Source organism: Mobula hypostoma, chromosome 1, assembly GCF_963921235.1.
Source record: "Mobula hypostoma chromosome 1, sMobHyp1.1, whole genome shotgun sequence".
Lineage (NCBI taxonomy): Eukaryota > Metazoa > Chordata > Chondrichthyes > Myliobatiformes > Myliobatidae > Mobula > Mobula hypostoma.
The window spans coordinates 95,756,839-95,782,635 of NC_086097.1; the positions used below are offsets into that span (position 1 = coordinate 95,756,839).

Consider the following 25,797-nt stretch of genomic DNA (forward strand, 5'->3'; position numbering starts at 1 on the left):
TCAATCCCATGGTTGATGAAGGCCAATACACCATACGCCTTCTTAACCACACAGTCAACCTGCGCAGCAGCTTTGAGTGTCCTATGGACTCGGACCCCAAGATCCCTCTGATCCTCCACACTGCCAAGACTCTTACCATTAATACTATATTCTGTCATCATATTTGACCTACCAAAGTGAACCACCTCACACTTATCTGGGTTGAACTCCATCTGCCACTTCTCAGCCCAGTTTTGCATCCTATCAATGTCCTGCTGTAACCTCTGACAGCCCACCACACTATCCACAAAACCCTCAACCTTTGTGTCATCAGCAAATTTATTAACCCATCCCTCCACTTCCTCATCCAGGTCATTTCGAAAAATCACGAAGAGAAGGGGTCCAGAACAGATCCCTAAGACACACTACTGGGCACCAACCTCCAAGCAGAATATGACCCATCTACAACCAATCTTTGCCTTGTGTGGGTAAGCCAATTCTGCATCCACAAGGCAAGGTCCCCTTGGATCCCATACCTCCTTACTTTCTCAATAAGCCTTGCATGGGGTACCTTATGAAATGCCTTGCTGAAATCCTTATCCATTACATCTACTGCTCTATCTTGATCAATCAATATGTTTAGTCACATCCTGAAAAAATTCAATCAGGCTGGTAAGGCACAACCTGCCTTTCACAAAGCCATGCTAACTATTCCTAATCATATTATGCCTCAGCAAATGTTCATAAATCCTGCCTCTCAGGATCTTCTCCATCAACTTACCAGCCATTGAACTCACTGGTCTATAATTTCCTGGGCTATCTCTACTCCCTTTCTTGAATAATGGAACAACATCCGCAACCCTCCAATCCGCCAGAACCTCTCCTGACCCCATTGATGATGCAAAGATCATTGCCAGAGGCTCAGCAATCTTCTCCCTCGCCTCCCACAGTAGCCTGGGGTATATCTCATCCGGTCCTGGTGACTTATCCAACTTGATGCTGAATGTTTACAGGAATGCTTTGAATTAGCGATCTGGACCATTTTCAGAGATTCATCTTCGGATCTGACTGAATACGCCACAGTCGTCACCAACTTCATCAAGACTTGTGTGGATGGGTGTGTACTTTCAAGAACATACTGAATCTTCCCACACCAGAAGCCCTGGACAAATCTGGAGATTTGCAGAATGCTCACAGCTAGATCGGTGATATTCAAGACCAATGGACCAGAATCCAACACTGTAGAAGTCCAAGCATGAGCCACGGAAGCCATTGTGAGAGCAAAAAGGCAATTCCATGTGGAGTTAGAGATACAATCGGATTCACGTCCAATGTGGCAGGGTTTAAACGCCATGACCTCCTGCAAGGCGAAACCGAACAGCATAGATGGCTGAGTTGCCTCACTCCCTATTTATGCACACTCTGGATGGGAAAGGATAACTATACTTATGCAAATCACCACAGCAACTCTGTGATCTCTGTCTTGGGGTCAGGGCTAGAAAATCCTTCAAGAGGGTGAACCCTCACAAGACATCCAGCCCCAGCTGTGTACCTAGCAGGGTACCGTAAACCTGTGCCAACCAACTGGCTGGAGTGTTTAAGGATATTTTCAACCTCTCACCGCTACAGTTGTAACTCCCCTCCTGATTCAAAAGGGATTCAAACATATCAGTGCCCAAGAAGGGGATTGTGAGCTACCTCGATGACTATCACCGAGTTGCATTCACATCTACCGTGATGAAGTGCTTTGAGTGGTTGGTCATGGCTAGAATTAACTTCTGCCTAAGCAAGGCCTTGGACCACCTGGACAATAGTTATGTCAGGCTGCTATTGATCAATTATAGCTCAATCTTCAACACCATCATACCTAATTACCAAGCTTCAAAACCTGGGCCTCCATAGCTCCGTCTGCAAACAAATTCCTCACTGGGAGACAACAATCAGCGCAGATTGGTAATAACATCTCTTTCTCACTAGAAATCAACACGGGTGCACCTCAAGGATGAACACTTAGCCAGCTGCTCTACTCTTTCTACACTCATAATTGCATGGCTAGGCACAACTCACAAGCAATATATACATTCACTGATGACACCACTGCTGCTGGCAGAACCCCAGATGGCAATGAGAAGGCGTACAGGAGTGAGATAGACTGGCTGGTTGAGTAGTGTTACAGCAAAAACAAAAACTTGCCCTCAACATCAGCAAGACCAGGGAATTGATTATGGACTCAGGAAGGGGCAGTCAGGAGAACACACACTACTCCTCACTGAGGGGTCTGCAATGGAAAGGGTGAGCAGATTGAAGTGCATCTCAGAGCATTGAGGCTCAATACATTGATGCAATCATGAAAATGTACCAACATCAATATTTCATTATCAATATTTCATTGGAAAGTTGAGATTTGTTACGGCACCAAAGACTCTAGCAAATTTATATATACACACAGCGGAGAACATTCTGACAGGTTGCATCACTGTTTGCTCTGGAGGGTCCAATGTGCAGGATTGAAAGAGGCTGCAAAGAATTGGAGACTCATCCAGCTCCATCACAGACACAAACCTCCCCAACATCAAGGACATCTTCAAAAGATGGCGTCTCAGCATCCTTCATTAAGGACCCTCATCATCCAGGTCATGCCTTCTTCTCGTTACTTCCACTGGGACAAGCCACAGGAGCCTGAAGACCCACACTCACTGTTTCAGGAACATCTTCTTCCAGCATCAGATTTCTGAACTGTCCTTGACCAAGAACACTTTGTTTCTATTACACTTTTGCACTACTTACTGTCTTACAAAGCACTGCTGCCACAACACAATAAATCTAATGACATACATGCCGTATGTCAGTGATACTAAGATTCAAACCATCACAAGTCTTTCCTCTGTCCTATTCACCCCTCCCACCACCTTCTATTAAACATCTCTTTTAATCTCACTTTCACAGTTCTGATCAAGGGTTTTTGACTTGAAATGTTAACTCTGTTTTTCTTTTCAGAGATGATGCCTGATCAAAAGCTTTCTGTTTGTATTTGAATTTCTAGCATCTGCAGTCATTTGCTCTTGGACAGAGTCAATTTTCTTTAATGGTCAAGCAACAACTTACACTATACAGATACAGAATAAAGAAATCTTGTACTTAAAGCAGGTATAGCACGCTAGATATAAAAAAAAAGTTCCTAAACTGGCTAATAAAATGCAGCAGGAGATCCACAGAAAGGATTGGATAAAGTGGGTGATTTTAAACAGGAATACTAGATTGATCTACGAATACTAGGTGTGGTGCATGGCCAAGTGGTTAAGGCATCAGTCTAGTGATCTGAAGGTCGCTAGTTCAACCCTCTCAGCTGAGGCAGCGTGTTGTGTCCTTGAGCAAGGCACTTAACCACACATTGCTCTGCGACGACACTGGTGCCAAGCTGTATGGGTCCTAATGCCCTTCCCTTGGACAACATCGGTGGCGTGGAGAGGGGAGACTTGCAGCATGGGCAACTGCTGGTCTTCCATACAATCTTGCCCAGGCCTCAGTCAACATCGAAAATCCATGGACAGTTGAAGAAGACTAGATTGATGTACTTGGTTTAGGAGAAATTGGTTTTGAAGGGTATATCCAACAATACCCCTTTCCAAACTGTCCCTTCTGTTGCGGGAAGTGTTGCGGGAAGGGAAGTGATGAAATTCTTCCAGCCAGAGGAGGATCCTATTTAGTCCCTTCATTTGAAATTAGAGACATATTGGATATGAGGTCTTTTAGTCCCGACCCACAATGGATTCCTGCCACTCAACGTCATTGGGCATTTGTATTTCTACTCCAAGGACAGACTTTTCCCAAGGATCTCATAGAGTCAGAATAAGAAGGTGAGGAGAGGGGAGGAAGAAGTACAAGGTGGCAGGTGATAGGTGAAACTGGGAGAGGGGGAAAGGGGAGGGGGGAAGTAATGAGCTGGGAAGTTGATTGGTGAAAGAGATAAAGGGCTGGAGAAGGGGGAATCTGATAGGAAAGGGTAGAAGACCATGGAAGAAATGGAAGGGAGAGGAGCACCCGAGGCAGGTGATGAGCAAGTAAGAAGAGAAGGTGTGAGAAGGAAACAAGAATGAGGAATGATGAAGATGGTGGGGGGGGCGCAATTACCAGAAGTCTGAGAAATCAATGTTCATGCCATCAGGCTGGAGACTATTCAGATGGAATATAGGTATTGCTCCTCCAACCTGAGAGTGGCCTCATCTGGGCAGTAGAGGAAGCCATGGACTGACATGCTGAAATACGAATAGGAAGTAAAATTGAATAGAAGACCACACAAACAGGGTGAAGGTGCTCGTCCAAGTGGTCGAAGCGTCGCCTCACCTGGAAGGACTGTTTGGGGCCATGAATGGTGGTGAGGGAGGAGGTGTAGGGACAGGCGTGGCACTTGTTCCACTTGCAAGGACAGGTGCCAGGAGGGAGATCAGTGGGGAGGGATGAGTGGACAAGGGAGTCGTGTAGCGAGTGTCCCTGTGGGAAGTGGAGAGAGGAGGGGGGTGAGGGAAAGGTAAGCTTGGTGGTGGGATCCCGCTGGAGATTGTGGAAGTTACAAAGAATTATGTGCTGGACACGGAGGCTAGTGGGGTGGTAGGTGAGGACAAGAGGAGCCTTATCCCTGGCGTGGCAGCGGGAGGATGGGGCGAGGCCAGTGTTGATATTAGAGGAAGGGAACCCCTTTCTTTGAAGGAGGAGGACATCTCAGTTGTTCTGGAATGAAAAACCTCATCCTGAGAGCAGATGTGGCGGAGATAGAGGAACTGAGAAAAGGGAATAGCAGTTTTACAAGTGACAGGATGGGAAGAGGTATCGCCCAGATAGCTGTGAGAGTCAGTGGGTTTATAAAAGACATCAGCAGACTTTAGTGTCTGCTCTGTCTAAAGAAGAGAAGTGAGAGCTGGGACTTGGAGTGGGAGCTGTGAGAGTTTAAAAGAGATGGGCCTTGGGACTGCTAGTGAGTTCCACTTAAAAGGGGCATGTTTGGCAAAGTGCTAGTTAATTGGCTAATGAGCTAACTAACAGCAGCTAAGGAAAGGAAGTTAGGAAGAAGTGGAGCAGCCACTTTGAGAAGGATCAGCTGGTTGTCAAAGTGTAGGCTTTGGTGAGGAGCATTAGCTCTCAACCTTTTTTATGCTACTGACCCCTACCATTAACCGAGAGGTCTGTGGACCCCAGGCTGGGAACCCCCGATGAGGAGGCCGAGCAAGCCAAGGTAACGAGAGAGTAGGTTTTCATTTTGTTCCCTCAAAGCTCACGTGTTACGGCAGGTGAGTGCAGGGAGGCTGCCGATGACTACGTGTGTCAGAAGTGCATCAAGCTGCAGCTCCAGTCAAACCACACAGCGGCACTGGAGCTGTGCATGGATTGACTCGGAAACATCTGTAATGGTGAGAATGTTGTGGATAACATGTTCAGTGAGTTAGTCACACTGCAGGCTAAAGAGCTAAGAGAAGACTGGGAATGAGGACCAACAGTAGCAGGAAGCCTGTGGTCATCTCTCTCCAAAATAAATATACTGCTTTAGACACAAAATGCTGGAGGTACTCAGCAGATCAGGCAGCATCTATGGAGTTAATGCTTTGGGCTGAAACCCTTCAACAGGACAGAAAAGGAAGGGTACAAAAGCCAGAAAAAGGAGGAGAAGGGGAGGGAGTACAAGCTGGCAGATGATAGGTGAGGTCAGGTGAGGGGAAAGGTGGGTGGATGGGTGGGGTGGGGTGGGGGGGAGAAGAAGTAAGAAGTTGGGCGGGGGGAAGACTAAAGAGTGGAAGAGCTAGAGTGGTTGGGGATTCCATGGTTAGGGAATGGACAGGAGCTTCTGTGACTGCAAAAGGAACTCCCAGTTGGTCTGTAGTCTCTTGGGTGCAAGGGACAGGGATGTCTTTGAGTGGCTGCAGAGCATTCTAAAAAGGGAAGGTGAACAGCCAGTTGTCCTGGTACACGTAAGTAAAAACAATATAGGGGGGGAAAGTGTTGAAATTGGGAAGCCAGGACATAAATTAAAAGTCGGATCTCAAAGATAATAATCTCAGGATTACTAACTGTGCCACTTGCTAGTCAGAGAAGGAATAGCAGAATAGATAAGATGGATATGGGTGATGTGAGCAGTGATGCAGGAGAGAAACTTTTAGATTCCTGGGGCACTGGAACCAGTTCTTGTGAAGATGGGACCAGTGTAAACCAGACTGCCTACGCCTGGGCAGAACTGGGATTAATGGCCTAGTGGAAGTGTGTGGTAGTGATGTTGGGAAGGGTTTAAACACCACTATACCACATATGGCAGGAAGATGGGAATCCATGGAGAAGAGGGGAGCAATGTGGAAACCAAAACAAAAGTTAGAAAAGAGAAAGGTAAGAGTTTTGAAACAAGGTCAGTGAATTTGTGGCACAAACCCGTACAAAGGGGTATGATTTAGTGGCCATTATGGAAATGTGGCTGCAGGGTAGAAGTGTATGTGAATTAAATACCCGAGGGTATCAGGTAATATGAAAAGATAGGCACGAAGGCAAGGGAGGTGGGGTAGTGCTGTTAATTAAGGATGAGATCAGGGCGATAGAGAGAGTTTATATAAAATCTAAGGAGCAGAATGTTGAGTCCATCTGGGCAGAGATTGGCATTAATAATAAGGGACAAAAAAAATCACTGGTGGGAGTTGTCTATAGACCTCCAAATATAACATTACAGAGGCACAGGCAATAAGCCAAGAGATATCTGATGTGTTCAAGAATGGAACAGCAGTTCTCATGGGGACTTCAACTTGCACATACAGTGGATAGGGCAAATAATATGGTCGAAGACTTCATAGAATGTACCTACGATAGCTTTCTTAAACAGCACGTTACTGAACGTACCAGGGGAAGTGTTATCTTGCATCTGTAATAAGACAGGTAAAAGTAATAATCTTGTAATTTGTGCTTCTCTTGGACAGAGTGATCACAGTATGATTGAAACCAATGTACTATGCCTAAACAAGGGAGACTACAATGGAGTGAGGGAGGAGTTGACGAGCATAGACTGGAAATTCAGGCTATATGATGAGACAGCTGAAGAACAGTGGAAGACTTTCAAATGATTTTTTCAGTGCTGACTAGAAGTATGTTCCAGTTCAGAGCAAGGGCAATATGGGTGGGGAGAGTTGGCCTTGGGTAATCTATAAAATAAAGGAGGACAAAAACTGAAAGCTCATGCATACAAAAGTCATTGGAAGATTGGGAAAACTTTATAAAGTAAAGAACCACTAAACAAGCAAGATACTTCATGAAAGTGCAGACACGAGGAAATCTGCAGATGCTAGAAGTTCAAGCAACACACACAAAAACTGCTGGTGAACGCAGCAGGCCAGGCAGCATCTCTAGGAAGAGGTACAGTCGACGTTTCAGGCCGAGACCCTTCGTCAGGACTAACTGAAGGAAGAGCTAGTAAGAGATTTGAAAGTGGGAGGGGTTGGGGGAGGGGGAGATCCAAAATGATAGGAGAAGACAGGAGGGGGAGGGATGGAGCCAAGAGCTGGAGAAGGGAGAGGATCAAGGGACAGGAAGCCTGGGGAGAAAGAGAAGGGGGGAGGGGAGCCCAGAGGTGGAGAGCAGGCAAGGAGTTATAGTGAGAGAGACGGAGGGAGGAAAAAGAGAGAGAGATAAAAAAGGGGGGGAATAAAAAATATATTAAAGAAATAAATAAGGGATGGGATGTGAAGGGGAGGAGGGGGATTAACGGAAGTTAGAGCCTCCCACTTTCAAATCTCTTACTATCTTTTCTTTCAGTTAGTCCTGACGAAGGGTCCCAGCCTGAAACATCGACTGTACCTCCTCCTATAGATGCTGCCCGGCCTGCTGCGTTCACCAGCATTTTTTGTGTGTGTTACTTCATAAAAGTAACTGGCCCAAAGTATGAAAACAGTAAGATGTTGTTATATAAAGCAGAAAATTTGAATGGCTTAAGATGGTGCTGAGCTGTGACCTCCATTAGGAGGTTTTTTGTGGAATTTTTGGGATCCGATTATTATATAAATGGTGAAAGATTGTGGCATGCTGTTCTGCAAAGAGACTGGGGAGTACTTGTGCATGAATCACAAAGATGGTTGGCAGGTACAACAGGTTATCAGGAGGAGATTAAATGTTGGTCTTCATGCTAGAGGAATTGAATTTTGAAGTTTTGTTTCAACTGTACACGGTACTGGTGAGGCTACACCTGGTGTACTGAGTACTATTCTGGTCTCTTTACTTGTGGAAAAATACACCGACTTTGGAGGCGGTGCAAAGGAGGTTCACCAGACTGATCGTTGCGATGAAGGGATTAGCTTACGAGAAGAGATTGGAATTCAGAGGAATAAAGGGATAAAAAATATCTATAAAATTATGAAAGGAACAGAATAATAAAATTATAAGACAGAAGCAGGCAAGTTGTTTCCATTAGTAGAGACTAGAACTAGGAGATAGAGACTCAAGATTCAGGACTAGATTTAGGATGCAGATGGAACTGCTTTTCCCAGAGAATAATGAAACTGTGTAATTCTCTGCAGCAGTAGAGGTTACCTCATTAAATATTTAATATTACGTGGAGAGGCCAGATAAATGGACCTATGTACATGGCCAGATATGCCATGACATCACTGAATGTCAGTGCAGGCTCAATGGGCCAGGTGGCCTAGTCCTCCTTAAGTTCTTATGAGTGTCACATGCATATCCTCTTACAAATTGCTTTCAGAAACAATATGAGACAGGAACTTTGACCTATTCCCTCTCCCTTGTCCAGGGACTAGTTAATTTACCCGTGGCCGGTGTGTTGGACGGTGAGTCAATGCCCGGTGAACGGTATAGTTCAATGGTGGCTCAGAGCGGCAGACAAACTGCTGGCATCTAATACAAACGACTGAAATGTCTACATAGAAACATGACAGATGATAAATGCTTGCTGAAGCTGACTCTTACCTCACGTTCCAGATAGGACAAAAGCAACTCTGTTTCATTTAACAACGTAACGCTGCACTTTCCCCTGGAAGGGAATTGAAAAAGGTGTCAGTAAGAGTCTCGGACAGGTACACAGAACTCCTCCCTTCCACTGTTGGAAGATCTTGGGTTTGAGGCGTACTCAAAAACTGATGACATAGCTCAGGTCTGAATGCGGTGCCGTACTCCTGGAGGTATCCTGTTCAGGTGAGACATCACACCTCCTGTCCTGTGTGGAAGAATTTGAAGAAAATAAGGGAGTTTTGAAAGTGGTTGATTAATCAGTGGAGGGGTGGGGGACAGTGATTAGGGGCCATCAGCATGGCTTTGTGTGTGGGGAATTCAAGTATTACAAACTTAATTAATATTTGATGTGACCAAGAAGAATTTGAGGTCATGGTCAATATGGACTTTAATAAGGCCTTTAAGCTGCCCTGGAATATTACACTGCATGGAATTTAGGAGGGGCTGGCTAATTGGAATCACAACTAACTTGATGGTAGGAAGTAAACGATGACGGTGGAAAGTCATTTCGCAGAGTGGGAGCCTGTGACAAGTGATGTGCCTCAGGGGTCAGTGCTGGGTCCCTTGTTTGTCACTTATAATAACAATCTGGATAAGATTGGCACGGTAAGTTTGCAAATGACATGAAAACAGGTGCTGTAGTAGACGGTGAAAATGATCAAAAATAGTTGATAAACTAAGTAAGTGGGTTGAAGAATAGCAAATGGGGTTTTAATTTGGAAATGTGCGAGGTGTTGTAATTTGGAAAGTCAATCCAGGCAGGTCTTTCACAGTGAATGAACGGACTCTGGGGAGCGTTATTGAACAGAGGGAGCTTGGAGTTCAAGTACAAAGTTCCCTGAAATTGGAGTCACCAGCAGGCAGACTGGTGAAGAAATCTTGTGACACATGAGTGTAATCAGTCAGGATACTACATATACAAGTTGGGAGGTCATGGTACAGTTGTACAAGGCATTGCTGAGACTGTGTTCTTGAGTATTGTGTTCAGTTTCGGTTGCCCTACTATAGGAAAAATCTACAGGGATGCGGCCAGACTAAGTGACAGGGAGAGATTGGACAAGCTAGGACTTCATTCCATGGAGTGTAGGAGATGGAGAAGTATTCATATTGAGGTGTATAAAATCATGCGGGGCATTGATAGGGTGGATACACTTGATATATTGATAGGGTGGATACACATAGTCTCATTCATTTATTTAGAGATACAGTGTGGATCAGGCCATTCCAGCCCAGCGCCGGATTGCTCACCAACACACCTTTTTAACCCTAGACTAATGACAGGACAACTCACAATGTCCAATTAACCTATTGACAAATACATCTTTGGACTGTGGGAGTTAAATGGAGCACCTGGAGGAAACCCACGTGGTCACAGGAAGAACGTACATATTCCAGGGTTGGAGAATTAAACTTGAGGCCACAGATTTAGACCATAAGATATGGGAGCAGAATTTTGTCCCATCGAAACTGCTCTGCCATTTGATCGTGACTTACTTTATTTAAGGCTAGAGGAAATATTTAATAGGTACTTGAGAGAAACATTTTTTAAACCCTTAGTGTAGAATGCATGTGGAATAAGAAGCCAAAGGAAGTGGTTGAAGCAGGAGTATTAACTGTTTAAAAGATATTTGGGCAGGTACATGGATGAGAAAGGTTTAGAAGGTTATGGGCCGAATGCCGGGACTAGCTTGGAATGACATCTTGGTCGGCACGGTCTGGTCAAGGCCAAAGGGTCTGTTCCATGCTCTATGACTCTATGTTCCTCCAGACTCCTGGATAATCTTCAACTCTCAATCAACATCCTAAAGTAAGATCACAGATAGCTGAAAATCTGAAATACACAGCAGGTCTGTCAGCATCTGAAAAGAAAAACAGTTAACATTTCAGGTCAAAGAGCCATCACCAAAGCATGTAAATGTTAGAAATTAAATGCATTATATGCTGAAAAGAAGGAAGGGGTGGAGAAGTAAGGGGACATTTGTAATATAGTGAAGGACATTGGTGATGGTGGTGCTGACTGAGAGGGCGGGGAAGGCTTGTTAATTGACCCTCCTCCAGTCAAGAGAAGGATACTAATACAAACAGATGGCGGAGTGAAAACTTGCTAGGACTACCAGAAACAAAACACTGTGGTTGCTGTAATATGAATTGACATAGGAATTCTGGGAATATCCAGAGGGTCAGGCAGCATCTGGTAAAGAGGAAAATCTGAGTTATACTCACAAGTTGATGACATTACATCAGAACTAGCCAGTCTTGATGTTCTCATTGACATGCATCATGAGGAATAACTAAGATAGGATTATGCCTCATCTGTGGGATCGCTTACCCAATTTAGTCATTGGGACTCGATTCAGCTGGGAAAACACTTTACTCTATATGAGTTCAGTGACTACTATTGGCTAATTATGGTCACATGTACCAAGATATAGTGAAAAGTGTCTTTTTTTATTTTCATGCCATCCAGACAGACCATACATACACACATATATACACACATACACACACACATATATACACACATACATACACACATACACACACACATATACACATATATACACACATACACACATACATACACACATATATACACACATACATACACACATACACACACACATATATACACACATACATACATACACACACACACACATACACACATATATACACACATACACACATATATACACACATACACACATACATACACACACACATACACTGAAAAAGGAAAAAGAATGCAAAGTTTAGTGGGGACGCAAGACATTGCAGACACTGGAAATCTGCAGCAAGGAAGCTGGAGGAGTTCAGAAGGTCCGGCTGCATCTTTGGAGGGAAATTAACAGTTGACGTATCAGGCTGAGCTGTTGATCAGGACTAGAAAGGGGAAAGATGGCCAATATAAAAAGGGAGGGGGGAGGGGGCAGGGAGGGAAAGGTGAGGGGAGGCAGTGTAAGAGCTGGCAGACGATAAGTGGATCTATGTTAGGGGGTGATCGGCAGGTGAGGAAAAGGTGGGAGTAGTGGCAGGCTGGGCCCTAAATGGGTGGAGGAGAAAAGAGCTAAATCTAATTGGAGAGGACAGTGGGCCATGGGGTAAAGGGAAGGAGGTAGGGAGAGGAACCAATGGGAGGAATAGGTGGGTGGTAAACAGATAAAGAAGGTGGGGAGAAGAGGAAAGGGATGGGGTGACTGCGGCCAGTGGGATTTTGCCAATTCTCTGCATAGATGCTGCCTGTCCTGCTGAGTGCCTCCAGCTTTTTGTGCAGAAAATAGTAAAGCAGTTACAGAGGGTGCAATGTAGGTAGACAAATAGCCAAGGTCATCGTCATTTCTGAGTTCCTTTTCCTGCTTTGACATAGCAATTTTGGAACTATGGAATGAATTGTTGCACCATTATAGACACCTTTCAAACATCAATACATTGCTGAGAGCCCTGAGTCACTGATAGGTTGGGCAAAATGAGTTTGACAGATTTCCTCCTGAAAGATTTTGTGAACCAAAGTTCTTAGTAAATTTATTATCAAGGTATGTATGTTACCACAAACAACCCTGAAATTCATTTTCTTCATGACGTTCACAACAGAACAAAGAAATACAATTGAATCAATGAAAAGCTACAAAGTCTAACAAACAACCAATGTGCAAAAGAAGACAAACTGAAAACAAACTAATAAATAATCATAGTAAATCAATAATACTGAGAACATGAGATGCAGAATCCTTGAAAGTGGGTCCAAAGGTTGTGGAATTTATTTAGTGTTGGGGTGAGTGAAGTTATCCATACTGGTTCAGAAGCTTGATTGTTGGAGGGTAATAACTGCTCCTGAACCTGGTGGTGTGAAACCCAAGGCTCCTGTACCTCCTTCCCGATGGCAGCAGTAAGAAGACAGCATGGCCTAGGTGGTGGAGGTCCTCGATGATTAATGCTGCTTTCTCATGGTAGCACTCCAGTGCTCAATGGTGGGAAGGGTCTTTCCTGTGAAGGACTGGGCTGTATCCAACACTTTTTGTAGGCTTTCTGTTCTGGGGCATTGGTATTTTCACACCAGGTCATGATACAACCAGTCAGGATACTCTCCACTGTGCATCTATAGAAATTTGTCAAGGTCTTAGATGACTTAGTGAATCTTTACGAATTCCTACAAAAGTAAAGACACTGCCATGTCTTCTTTGTAATGGCAGTTAAAGGCTGGTCTTAGGACAGATCCACTGATACGATAAGGCCAAGGAATTTAAAGTTACTAACCCTCTCCACCTCCAAACCCCCTTTCTTCCTCCTGCAGTCAATAATCAGCTGTTCGGTTTCACTGATGTTCATTGAGGGGTGATTGTTGCGGCACCATTCAACCAGATTTTCAATCTCCCTCTTATACGCTGAATCGTCAGCAAACTAAAATATGGCACTGGAGCTGTACTTAGCCTCACCATCATAAGAATAAAGCAAGTCGAGCAGGGGGATAAACACACAGCCAGATAAGTTTTTTGTAATCACATGGTCGTGTTGTTCATTATTACCAAGATCCTGGCACAGCACACAGCTGCTCAGCATCAGAAGACTTCTGGGGTTAAAATAAAATCAAAAGAACTACAGATGCTGGAAATGCAAAAGGAAAATGGGAAACACAGGAGATTCTCAAGTCAGGATTAATGTTTCAAATCAATGGCTTGTCACCAAACTGAAACTTATCATTTTTTTCCCTCCTGCCTGACGTAATGTATCTCTAACATTTTCTATTCACAGGGCTGAGACTTACAGACAGCACTCCTGCTTGCCCCCTCCCCGGTTACAGAGAGCCCTCCCCCTTGCCCTCTCCCTGGTTACAGACAGCACTCCCCCTTGCCCCCTCCCCGGTTACAGAGAGCCCTGCTTGCCCCCTCCCCGGTTACAGAGAGCCCTCCCGCTTGTCCTCTCCCCGGTTACAGAGAGCCCTCCCGCTTGTCCTCTCCCTGGTTACAGACAGCACTCCCGCTTGCCCCCTCCCCGGTTACAGAGAGCCCTCCCGCTTGTCCTCTCCCCGGTTACAGAGAGCCCTCCCGCTTGCCCCCTCCCCGGTTACAGAGAGCCCTCCCCCTTGCCCCCCCCCCGGTTACAGAGAGCACTCCCCCTTGCCCCCTCCCCAGTTACAGAGAGCCCTCCTTGCCCCCTCCCCGGTTACAGAGAGCCCTCCCGCTTGCCCCCTCCCCGGTTACAGAGAGCCCTGCTTGCCCCCTCCCCGGTTACAGAGAGCCCTCCCGCTTGCCCCCGTCCGGGTTACAGAGAGCCCTCCCGCTTGTCCTCTCCCCGGTTACAGAGAGCCCTCCCGCTTGTCCTCTCCCCGGTTACAGAGAGCCCGCCCCCTTGCCCCCTCCCCAGTTACAGAGAGCCCTGCTTGCCCTCACCCCGGTTACAGAGAGCCCTCCCGCTTGCCCTCCCCGGTTACAGAGAGCCCTCCCGCTTGCCCTCTCCCGGTTACAGAGAGCCCTCCCCCTTGCCCCCTCCCCAGTTACAGAGAGCCCTCCCGCTTGCCCCCTCCCCAGTTACAGAGAGCCCTCCCGCTTGTCCTCTCCCCGGTTACAGAGAGCCCTCCCGCTTGTCCTCTCCCCGGTTACAGAGAGCCCTCCCGCTTGTCCTCTCCCCGGTTACAGAGAGCCCTCCCGCTTGTCCTCTCCCCGGTTACAGAGAGCCCTCCCGATTGCCCCCTCCCCGGTTACAGAGAGCACTCCCCCTTGCCCCCTCCCCGGTTACAGAGAGCCCTGCTTGCCCCCTCCCCGGTTACAGAGAGCCCTCCCGCTTGTCCTCTCCCCGGTTACAGAGAGCCCTCCCCCTTGCCCTCTCCCCGGTTACAGAGAGCCCTCCCGCTTGTCCTCTCCCCGGTTACAGAGAGCCCTCCCGCTTGTCCTCTCCCCGGTTACAGAGAGCCCTCCCGATTGCCCCCTCCCCGGTTACAGAGAGCACTCCCCCTTGCCCCCTCCCCGGTTACAGAGAGCCCTGCTTGCCCCCTCCCCGGTTACAGAGAGCCCTCCCGCTTGTCCTCTCCCCGGTTACAGAGAGCCCTCCCGCTTGTCCTCTCCCTGGTTACAGACAGCACTCCCGCTTGCCCCCTCCCCGGTTACAGAGAGCCCTCCCGCTTGTCCTCTCCCCGGTTACAGAGAGCCCTCCCGCTTGCCCCCTCCCCGGTTACAGAGAGCACTCCCCCTTGCCCCCTCCCCAGTTACAGAGAGCCCTCCTTGCCCCCTCCCCGGTTACAGAGAGCCCTCCCGCTTGTCCTCTCCCCGGTTACAGAGAGCCCTCCCTCTTGCCCCCTCCCTGGTTACAGAGAGCCCTCTTGCATGCCCCCTCCCCAGTTACAGAGAGCCCTCCCACTTGCCCTCTCCGGGTTACAGATAGCCCTCCGGATTGCCCCCTCCCCGGTTACAGAGAGCCCTCCCGCTTACCCTCTCCCCGGTTACAGACAGCCCTCCCGCTTACCCTCTCCCTGGTTACAGACAGCCCTCTCGCTTGCCCCCTCCCCAGTTACAGAGAGCCCTGCTTGCCCCGTCCCCGGTTACAGAGAGCCCTCCCGCTTGTCCTCTCCCCGGTTACAGAGAGCCCTCCCGCTTGCCCCCTCCCCGGTTACAGACAGCCCGCCCCCTTGCCCCCTCCCCGGTTACAGAGAGCCCCGCTTGCCCTCCCCGGTTACAGAGACCCCTCCCGATTGCCCCCTCCCCGGTTACAGAGAGCCCTCCCGATTGCCCCGTCCCCAGTTACAAAGAGCCCTGCTTGCCCTCTCCCCGGTTACAGAGAGCCCTGCTTGCCCCCTCCCCGGTTACAGAGAGCCCTCCTGTTGGCCCTCTCCCCGGTTATAGAGAGCCCTCCCGCTTGCCTTCTCCCGGTTACAGAGAGCCCTCCCGCTTGTCCCCTCCCTGGTTACAGAGAACCCTCCCGCTTGTCCCCTCCCCGGTCACAGAGAGCCCTCCCGCTTGCCCTCTGCCCGGTTATAGAGAGCCCTCCCCCTTGCCACCTCCCCGGTTACAGAGAGCCCTGCTTGCCCCCTCCCCAGTTACAGAGAGCCCTCCCGCTTGCCCTCCCCGGATACAGAGAGCCCTCCCGCTTGCCCCCTCCCCGGTTACAGAGAGCCCTCCCCCTTGCCCTCTCCCCGGTCACAGAGAGCCCTCCCGCTTGCCCTCTCCCAGTAACAGAGAGCCCTCCCGCTTGCCCTCTCCCCGGTTACAGAGAGCCCTCCCCATTGCCCCATCCCCGGTTACAGAGAGCCCTCCCGCTTGCCCCCTCCCCGGTTACAGAGAGCCCTGCTTGCCCCCTCCCCGGTTACAGAGAGCCCTCCCGCTTGCCCCCTCCCCGGTTACAGAGAGCCCTCCCGCTTGCCCCATCCCCGGTTACAGAGAGCCCTCCCGCTTGCCCCCTCCCTGGTTACAGAGAGCCCTGCTTGCCCCCTCCCCGGTTATAGAGAGCCCTCCCGCTTGTCCTCTCCCCGGTTACAGAGAGCCCTCCCGCTTTCCCCCTCCCCGGTTACAGAGAGCCCTCCCCCTTGCCCCCTCCCCGGTTACAGAGAGCCCTGCTTGCCCCCTCCCCGGTTACAGAGAGCCCTCCCACTTGCCCCCTCCCCAGTTACAGATAGCCCTCCCCCTTGCCCCTTCCCCGGTTACAGAGAGCCCTGCTTGCCCCCTCCCCGGTTACAGAGAGCCCTCCCGCTTGTCCTCTCCCCGGTTACAGAAAGCCCTCCCGCTTGCCCCCTCCTCGGTTACAGAGAGCCCTCCCGCTTGTCCTCTCCCCGGTTACAGAGAGCCCTGCTTGCCCCCTCCCCAGTTACAGAGAGCCCTCCTGCTTGCCCCCGTCCGGGTTACAGAGAGCCCTCCCGCTTGCCCTCTCCCCGGTTACAGAGAGCCCTCCCGCTTGCCCCCTCCCCGGTTACAGAGAGCCCTCCCGCTTGCCCCCTCCCCGGTTACAGAGAGCCCTCCCGCTTGCCCTATGCCCGGTTACAGAGAGCCCTCCCGCTTGCCCCCTCCCCGGTTACCGAGAGCCCCGCGTGGCCCCCCCCCGGTGACAGAGAGCCCCCCCGCTTGCCCCCGTCCGGGTTACAGAGAGCCCTCCCGCTTGTCCTCTCCCCGGTTACAGAGAGCCCTCCCGCTTGTCCTCTCCCCGGTTACAGAGAGCCCGCCCCCTTGCCCCCTCCCCAGTTACAGAGAGCCCTGCTTGCCCTCACCCCGGTTACAGAGAGCCCTCCCGCTTGCCCTCCCCAGTTACAGAGAGCCCTCCCGCTTGCCCTCTCCCGGTTACAGAGAGCCCTCCCCCTTGCCCCCTCCCCGGTTACAGAGAGCCCTCCCGCTTGCCCCCTCCCCAGTTACAGAGAGCCCTCCCGCTTGTCCTCTCCCCGGTTACAGAGAGCCCTCCCGCTTGTCCTCTCCCCGGTTACAGAGAGCCCTCCCGCTTGTCCTCTCCCCGGTTACAGAGAGCCCTCCCGCTTGTCCTCTCCCCGGTTACAGAGAGCCCTCCCGATTGCCCCCTCCCCGGTTACAGAGAGCACTCCCCCTTGCCCCCTCCCCGGTTACAGAGAGCCCTGCTTGCCCCCTCCCCGGTTACAGAGAGCCCTCCCGCTTGTCCTCTCCCCGGTTACAGAGAGCCCTCCCGCTTGTCCTCTCCCTGGTTACGACAGCACTCCCGCTTGCCCCCTCCCCGGTTACAGAGAGCCCTCCCGCTTGTCCTCTCCCCGGTTACAGAGAGCCCTCCCGCTTGCCCCCTCCCCGGTTACAGAGAGCACTCCCCCTTGCCCCCTCCCCAGTTACAGAGAGCCCTCCTTGCCCCCTCCCCGGTTACAGAGAGCCCTCCCGCTTGTCCTCTCCCCGGTTACAGAGAGCCCTCCCTCTTGCCCCCTCCCTGGTTACAGAGAGCCCTCTCGCAGGCCCCCTCCCCAGTTACAGAGAGCCCTCCCACTTGCCCTCTCCGGGTTACAGATAGCCCTCCGGATTGCCCCCTCCCCGGTTACAGAGAGCCCTCCCGCTTACCCTCTCCCCGGTTACAGACAGCCCTCCCGCTTACCCTCTCCCTGGTTACAGACAGCCCTCTCGCTTGCCCCCTCCCCAGTTACAGAGAGCCCTGCTTGCCCCGTCCCCGGTTACAGAGAGCCCTCCCGCTTGTCCTCTCCCCGGTTACAGAGAGCCCTCCCGCTTGCCCCCTCCCCGGTTACAGACAGCCCGCCCCCTTGCCCCCTCCCCGGTTACAGAGAGCCCCGCTTGCCCTCCCCGGTTACAGAGACCCCTCCCGATTGCCCCCTCCCCGGTTACAGAGAGCCCTCCCGATTGCCCCGTCCCCAGTTACAAAGAGCCCTGCTTGCCCTCTCCCCGGTTACAGAGAGCCCTGCTTGCCCCCTCCCCGGTTACAGAGAGCCCTCCTGTTTGCCCTCTCCCCGGTTATAGAGAGCCCTCCCGCTTGCCTTCTCCCGGTTACAGAGAGCCCTCCCGCTTGTCCTCTCCCTGGTTACAGAGAGCCCTCCCGCTTGTCCCCTCCCCGGTCACAGAGAGCCCTCCCGCTTGCCCTCTGCCCGGTTATAGAGAGCCCTCCCCTTGCCACCTCCCCGGTTACAGAGAGCCCTGCTTGCCCCCTCCCCAGTTACAGAGAGCCCTCCCGCTTGCCCTCCCCGGATACAGAGAGCCCTCCCGCTTGCCCCCTCCCCGGTTACAGAGAGCCCTCCCCCTTGCCCTCTCCCCGGTCACAGAGAGCCCTCCCGCTTGCCCTCTCCCAGTAACAGAGAGCCCTCCCGCTTGCCCTCTCCCCGGTTACAGAGAGCCCTCCCCATTGCCCCCTCCCCGGTTACAGAGAGCCCTCCCGCTTGCCCCCTCCCCGGTTACAGAGAGCCCTCCCGCTTGCCCCATCCCCGGTTACAGAGAGCCCTCCCGCTTGCCCCCTCCCCGGTTACAGAGAGCCCTCCCGCTTGCCCCCTCCCCGGTTACAGAGAGCCCTCCCGCTTGCCCCATCCCCGGTTACAGAGAGCCCTCCCGCTTGCCCCCCGCTTGCCCCCTCCCCGGTTACAGAGAGCCCTGCTTGCCCCCTCCCCGGTTATAGAGAGCCCTCCCGCTTGTCCTCTCCCCGGTTACAGAGAGCCCTCCCGCTTTCCCCCTCCCCGGTTACAGAGAGCCCTCCCCCTTGCCCCCTCCCCGGTTACAGAGAGCCCTGCTTGCCCCCTCCCCGGTTACAGAGAGCCCTCCCACTTGCCCCCTCCCCAGTTACAGATAGCCCTCCCCCTTGCCCCTTCCCCGGTTACAGAGAGCCCTCCCGCTTGTCCTCTCCCCGGTTACAGAAAGCCCTCCCGCTTGCCCCCTCCTCGGTTACAGAGAGCCCTCCCGCTTGTCCTCTCCCCGGTTACAGAGAGCCCTGCTTGCCCCCTCCCCAGTTACAGAGAGCCCTCCTGCTTGCCCCCGTCCGGGTTACAGAGAGCCCTCCCGCTTGCCCTCTCCCCGGTTACAGAGAGCCCTCCCGCTTTCCCCCTCCCCGGTTACAGAGAGCCCTCCCCCTTGCCCCCTCCCCGGTTACAGAGAGCCCTGCTTGCCCCCTCCCCGGTTACAGAGAGCCCTCCCTCTTGCCCCCTCCCCAGTTACAGATAGCCCTCCCCCTTGCCCCTTCCCCGGTTACAGAGAGCCCTGCTTGCCCCCTCCCCGGTTACAGAGAGCCCTCCCGCTTGTCCTCTCCCCGGTTACAGAAAGCCCTCCCGCTTGCCCCCTCCTCGGTTACAGAGAGCCCTCCCGCTTGTCCTCTCCCCGGTTACAGAGAGCCCTGCTTGCCCCCTCCCCAGTTACAGAGAGCCCTCCTGCTTGCCCCCGTCCGGGTTACAGAGAGCCCTCCCGCTTGCCCTCTCCCCGGTTACAGAGAGCCCTCCCGCTTGCCCCCTCCCCGGTTACAGAGAGCCCTCCCGCTTGCCCCCTCCCCGGTTACAGAGAGCCCTCCCGCTTGCCCTCTGCCCGGTTACAGAGAGCCCTCCCGCTTGCCCCCTCCCCGGTTACAGAGAGCCCTGCTTGCCCCCTCCCCGGTTACAGAGAGCCCTCCCGCTTGCCCCCGTCCGGGTTACAGAGAGCCCTCCCGCTTGTCCTCTCCCCGGTTACAGAGAGCCCTCCCGCTTGTCCTCTCCCCGGTTACAGAAAGCCCTCCCCCTTGCCCCCTCCCCGGTTACAGAGAGCCCTGCTTGCCCCCGTCCCGGTTACAGAGAGCCCTCCCACTTGCCCTCTCCCGTTACAGAGAGCCCTCCCGCTTGCCCCCTCCCCGGTTACAGAGAGCCCTCCAGATTGCCCCGTCCCCGGTTACAGAGAGCCCTCCCGCTTGCCCTCTCCCCGGTTACAGACAGCTCTCCCGTTTGCCCCCTCCCCGGTTACCTGATGTGGGTTGCTGGTAGGGACTCCAGCTGCCGTGACAGGAAGAGCTCGCGGTGTTTCAGCTGGTGCCGCTCGTTCTCAGAAAGTTCCTGCAGCTCTCCATTTTCCATCTCCTCTTCTACTTCCTCTGTGCGGAGATCAAAAACATGGGGTCAACACAATCAGCTTCTGCACTTCCAAAATGTTACCCAGTTCTCAAATCAGCTCGCATGTTGCCCTACCAAAAATTAACAAAACAGAAGTGCAGAGGTGTCAGCCATGATTTTGTTACCAGCCAACTGGTCAACTTCTGTGTGAAGACTTGCTGCTGTGAGTGAGTCTAAATTCACACAAAACCAGACATGAACCACTAGTTCTGTGTCCCTGCCTGTGAATGTCAGCTGGGTACAATTTCATCCCACGTTTTACTTGAATCACCAGAATGGAGGAGGTCTCTCGGGCTATCTGGTGTCTGCCGTCTCCCGAGGAGCAATCCCAACAGTTCTGTTCACTCCTTTCTAATTTTCCTGCACCCCTGCATCTTATTGTCTCCCACATGCCCATCATTTTCCCCCATTGCACTCTTTTGCCACTTATCCACACTGAGGGAGAATTTGCAACACATGCATCAGCCAACAAAATTCCAAACCTGTATACTGCATTCAGACATCATAAATATGATTTTTTACACTGCAGACATAAAACCCAGATTGGGCGATTACTTTGTGGGATCTCTGCATTCATCCACAGGACTGACCCTGAGCTTCTAGTTGCCTGTTGATTTTGTTTTTCATTTCACTGCCACTGGGATCTGCCTGCCTGCTGCCTTCCAGAATGATAGATTGAGAGCCCACACAGGCTTGAGCAACAACACCACATCTTCTGGAGACACAAGAGACTGCACATGCTGGAAATTTGGACCAAGACATAGGAGCTGTAGGAACTCAGGATTGATGAAGGGTCTTGATCCAAAACATTAATAGTTCATTTCCTTGCATAGATGCTGCCTCACCCACTGAGTTCCTCTAGCTCCTTTATGTGTAACCTTCTGTCTTTTGGACTATTTCTCCAAGTTTCAGTAACTTGCTCTTTTCACTCTGTCTGTATCAGCACTGGCCATTTTTGAAAATTGTCGATCTGTGACTTTTATGCAGTTTTCCTCTCCATCAGTATAGTATTATGTGCTGGATGGGTCCCACAACCCTGCCATCTGCAACGCATAAACAGACAAAAGCATAATCTGAGCAACACACATCAAAGTTGCTGGTGAACGCAGCAGGCCAGGCAGCATCTGTAAGAAGAGGTACAGTCGACGTTTCAGGCCGAGACCCTTCGTCAGGACTAACGAAGGGTCCTGACGAAGGGTCTCGGCCTGAAACGCCGACTGCACCTCTTCCTACAGATGCTGCCTGGCCTGCTGCGTTCACCAGCAACTTTGATGTGTGTTGCTTGAATTTCCAGCATCTGCAGACTTCCTGTTAAAAGCATAATCTGCTTCTAATTGCACCAATAATCTATTTTATCTCACCTCATCATTAATGTTTTCCCTGTTCTGTCCATCTCTTCCCCCATCCTCTCTGCTACTGAAAACTAACCCTCCTTCTAATTCACCCTTCTCTTTCCACAGACATTGCCTAACCAGCTGAACAATTACAGTTGCTTTTATTTATTTCAGATTTCCATTGTCTGCAGGGTTCTCTTGCTGCATTTTCAATTAATGTTTTGGGACAAGGAAAGCTAACTTGACCTTCCCCTCTCCTCACCAATCTGCCTGTTGCAGGCTTAACTTTACAGGAGTAACAGCCAGCCAGTCCATGTGGATTCAAGGGCCAACTTCTATACTCACCATTATCCCATGTGGCAATACCACCCGCTTAGTAGTAAGATTCTAACTGAGATTGGAAAGACACTGTCACTGTGACCTACCACGTCAAGGGCTTTAAACCAGGCCACAGAGGAGTACAAACTAAGATCACAAAGGCATCAGAATTGGTAACAGGGCATGTGCTCTGTTTTCAAAATCAAGGCTGGTCTTATAACTCCACTCCTTTCTCCTTTTCCTTCATGCTCTTGAATAAGGAATTCAACCCACTCTTGAATAAATTCAACAAGTTATTGTCCGTAACTTCAGTAGAAAAAATTCCAAAGCTTAAAAATTCTGTGAATTTTGTACTTCAAACCAAATTGGACCACTAAGTCTTGACCCCAAGCTCTCAACTTTCCATTCACAGAAAAGAGTCTTTCAGGTCTACCTGGTTACACTAACAAAGAATTGTACACATTTCGGTGAACTTACTCCTCATTGCTTTAAACTCTACAAATTACCTGTTCTTCTCAATCTCCCCCATGAAACAACTGTGTCGTTTTAAGTATTCCTTTCTGTAAACAAGACCAGACCTATCCATGGTGGCACAGCTGTGCTCTACTTGCAACAAGACTTCCCAGGAAAAAAAACAGTAAATTGTCACTACATTGTCTTCAAAGCAAGAATACCCTTGTCATAATGAGACCAAAAACACTAGGCCATTTTACCAAAGCCCCTTGCAACCATAAGATGACTACCTTAATCCTATAACTTCAATCTCCTTATTAACTTCAATCTCCTTATTATCTCCTTCAATCTCCATTTGTTTAATTGTACCTGCATATTAACTTTAAGATTCATATGTAAGAATCCAAATCTTTGACTATAAACATCTCAGAGTGCTCAAAGTTTTTCAGAAATTCTGCATTTGTATTCTTCCTTTTAAAATAGGTAACCTCGCGCCTCCACATGTCATACACCATTTCCCACTTTTTTCCTCATTTAACCAACCTGTGTACCTTTCTCCCAACTCCACCCTTGCTCCTCCCTCACCTGGCTCAACCTGCTTGTCAGTCTTCACCTCTCCTTGGTCCCCCATTTAGCTCTGGTACCCACCCATCTCACCACTTCCCCTCTCCTCTTTATACTGGACATCTCCTCAATCCTGATGTAGGGTTTTCACCTGAAATGTTAACAACAGCTCTCCCAACTACAGATGCTGCTTGACCCACTGAGTTCTTCCAAAAGATTCTATGTTTCAGCTTCCAGCATTTACAGCCTCTTGTGTGTTGTGTTTTTTAATACCTTAGCAGCAGTTCAACTTGCCACCCGTTACCATATCCCACATTTATCATTTGTAAACCTGAAAACATTATTCTTGGTTCTCTCTGTTAATTTAGTGAAATAGACTGTAAACAATCAAAACCCACATTTTTAATTTTGTGGCAACCCTATAAGCTCCATTCTGATTCCTAAGTACTTATTTATTCCTAAATATTTATTCAGATTTCTGGCCAGGCTAATATATTAACCACAATCCCGTGAACATTAATCATGTTAATAACTTCATGTGTAGCACTTTAATTATATTTTCTGAATATGCAAAACTACTTTGCAATAGACCATAAGAATTAGGCCATTCAGCCCATTGATTCTGCTCCACTTTTTCATCATGGTTGATCCATTTGCCCTCTTAACCCCATTCTACAAGACCATAAGACGTACAGACAGAATTAGGCCATTCAGCCAGTTGTGCAGCAAAGGAACAGGCTCTTAGATCCATTACATCTGTGCTGACAATCATGCCCATCAACACTAATCCCTCTATGCCTTGCTCGTTCATATACCTATCCATATGCCTTTTAACTGTTGTTCCTGTCCTGCCTCCACCACCTCCTCTGGCAGAAGATTCCAGAAACCAGCCTTCTGTGTAGGAAAAAAACTTACCCCTCAGATCTCCTTTAAATGTCCTCCCTCTTACCTTAAACCTCTGCGTTTAGACATCCCTACCAGAGAAAACAGGCACCGGCTAGCAACCCGATCTATTCCTCTCATAATTTTGTACACTTCTATCATGTCACATATCTGCACCCTTCATTCCAGCAAAAACAAATCTAGCCGATCCAGTTTTACTGAATTAAAGAAGGAAATCAGGAGGGCTAAAAGGAGACATGAGGTTGCTCTGGCACATAAGCTGAAGGAGAGTCTCAAGGGCTTCTACTGATATATTAAAAGCAAAAGGAGAGAAGGGACAAAAATAGTCCACCTAAGGATCAGCATGATCATCTATGCGTGAGGTTGAAAGAGATGGGAGAGATCTTTAATGGATTTTTTTGCATGTGTATTTACTCAGGAGACGGACACAGAGTCTATCGAACAGAGGCAAGACAGCATTGAGGTCGTGGACCATATACAGATTACAGAAGAGGAGTTTGAGCCAAACTTTGTTGAGTAGGTTCCTAGGGCCTGACAAGGACCTTGTGGGAGACAAGTGTAGAAATTGCTGGTGGACTGGAGGACAGCCAATATTGCTCAGAGTTGTTCAAGAAAGGCTCTAAGAATAAGCCAGGTAATTATAGGCCAGTGAGTCTGATATCCGTAGTGGGTAAATTACTGTAAGTATTTTAAGGGACCGGATATATAAGTACTAAGATAGACAGGACCATGATTTTCGCTTTGTGAGTGGTAGGTAGGTCACGTCTAACCAATCTGACAGAGTTTTTTGAGGAGGTTACCATGAAAGTGGATGAAGGCAGGGCAGTGGATGTTGCCTACATGGACATTAGCAAGGTCTTTGACAAAATCCTGCAAATGCGGCTGGTCAAGAAGGTTCAGTCGTTTGCCGTTCAGGATGTGATGGCAAATTGGATTAAACTGTGGTAGTAGATGCTTGCCCTCTGAGTAGAGGCCTGTGACTAGTGGTGTGTCGCAGGGATCAGTGGTGGGTTTGTTGTTGTTTGTCATCTGTATTAACAATCTGGATGATAATGTAGTAAACAGGATCAGCAAATTTGCGGATGACACCGGGAGTGGGGGTGCAGTGGACATTGAGGAAGACTATCAAAGCTTGCAGCAGGATCTGGACCATCGGGAAAAATAGGCTGAAAAGTGGCAGATAGAACTTAATGCAGACAAGTGTGAGGTGTTGCAGTTTGGGAGGAATAACCAGGATAGTACTTATATAGTGAAGGGTAGGACAGTGAGGAAAGTGGAAGAACAGAGGGATCTGGCAGTACAGATATATAATTCCTTGAAAGGGGCTGGTAGATGGGTTTTAAAGAGATCCTTTGACACATGGGCCTTCATAAAACAATGTTTCTAGTCCCAGTGCAGGGTTTTGAACAGAAATGTCAACAATCCCTTCTACATTTATAACCACCCCCCTCTCCATAGATGTTGCTACACCTGCTGAGTTCCTCCAACAGATTGTTGCTCAAGATTACTCTACATCTCGGATTGTCTTCAACCTGACTTTATTTTCATCCCTAAGTTCCCTTCTTCCCTTCTAATTATTGGTTTAAAGCCCCATTGGGTTAATCAGTTAACCTGTCTGGTTCATGGGGCTCATTAAATGACTGGTCCAGGAATTTGAGTTCCTGTCCTCTGCATCTAAATCCATTTGTCTCCTTCCATCTTGGGCTCAGCTGGAAACTAGGAGGTTCTGTATTTTAATCAATTTTCCAGCTATTCAAACAATCTTAG

The 25,797-nt window shown here is 49.7% G+C and overlaps 1 protein-coding gene across 2 annotated transcripts in view; it reads right to left on the minus strand.

Annotated features, from left to right (window-relative positions):
* mta1 (metastasis associated 1) overlaps positions 1-25,797 on the minus strand; it is a 169,589-nt gene that overhangs the window by 113,265 nt on the left and 30,527 nt on the right. For both annotated transcript variants that reach the window (XM_063053050.1, XM_063053040.1), the window contains exons 4-5: positions 20,313-20,439; positions 8,926-8,989 (exon numbers count right to left, since the gene is read on the minus strand). In XM_063053050.1, coding sequence (XP_062909120.1) covers positions 8,926-8,989; positions 20,313-20,439 — 191 coding nt within the window. The remainder of the gene's footprint in view (positions 1-8,925; positions 8,990-20,312; positions 20,440-25,797) is intronic.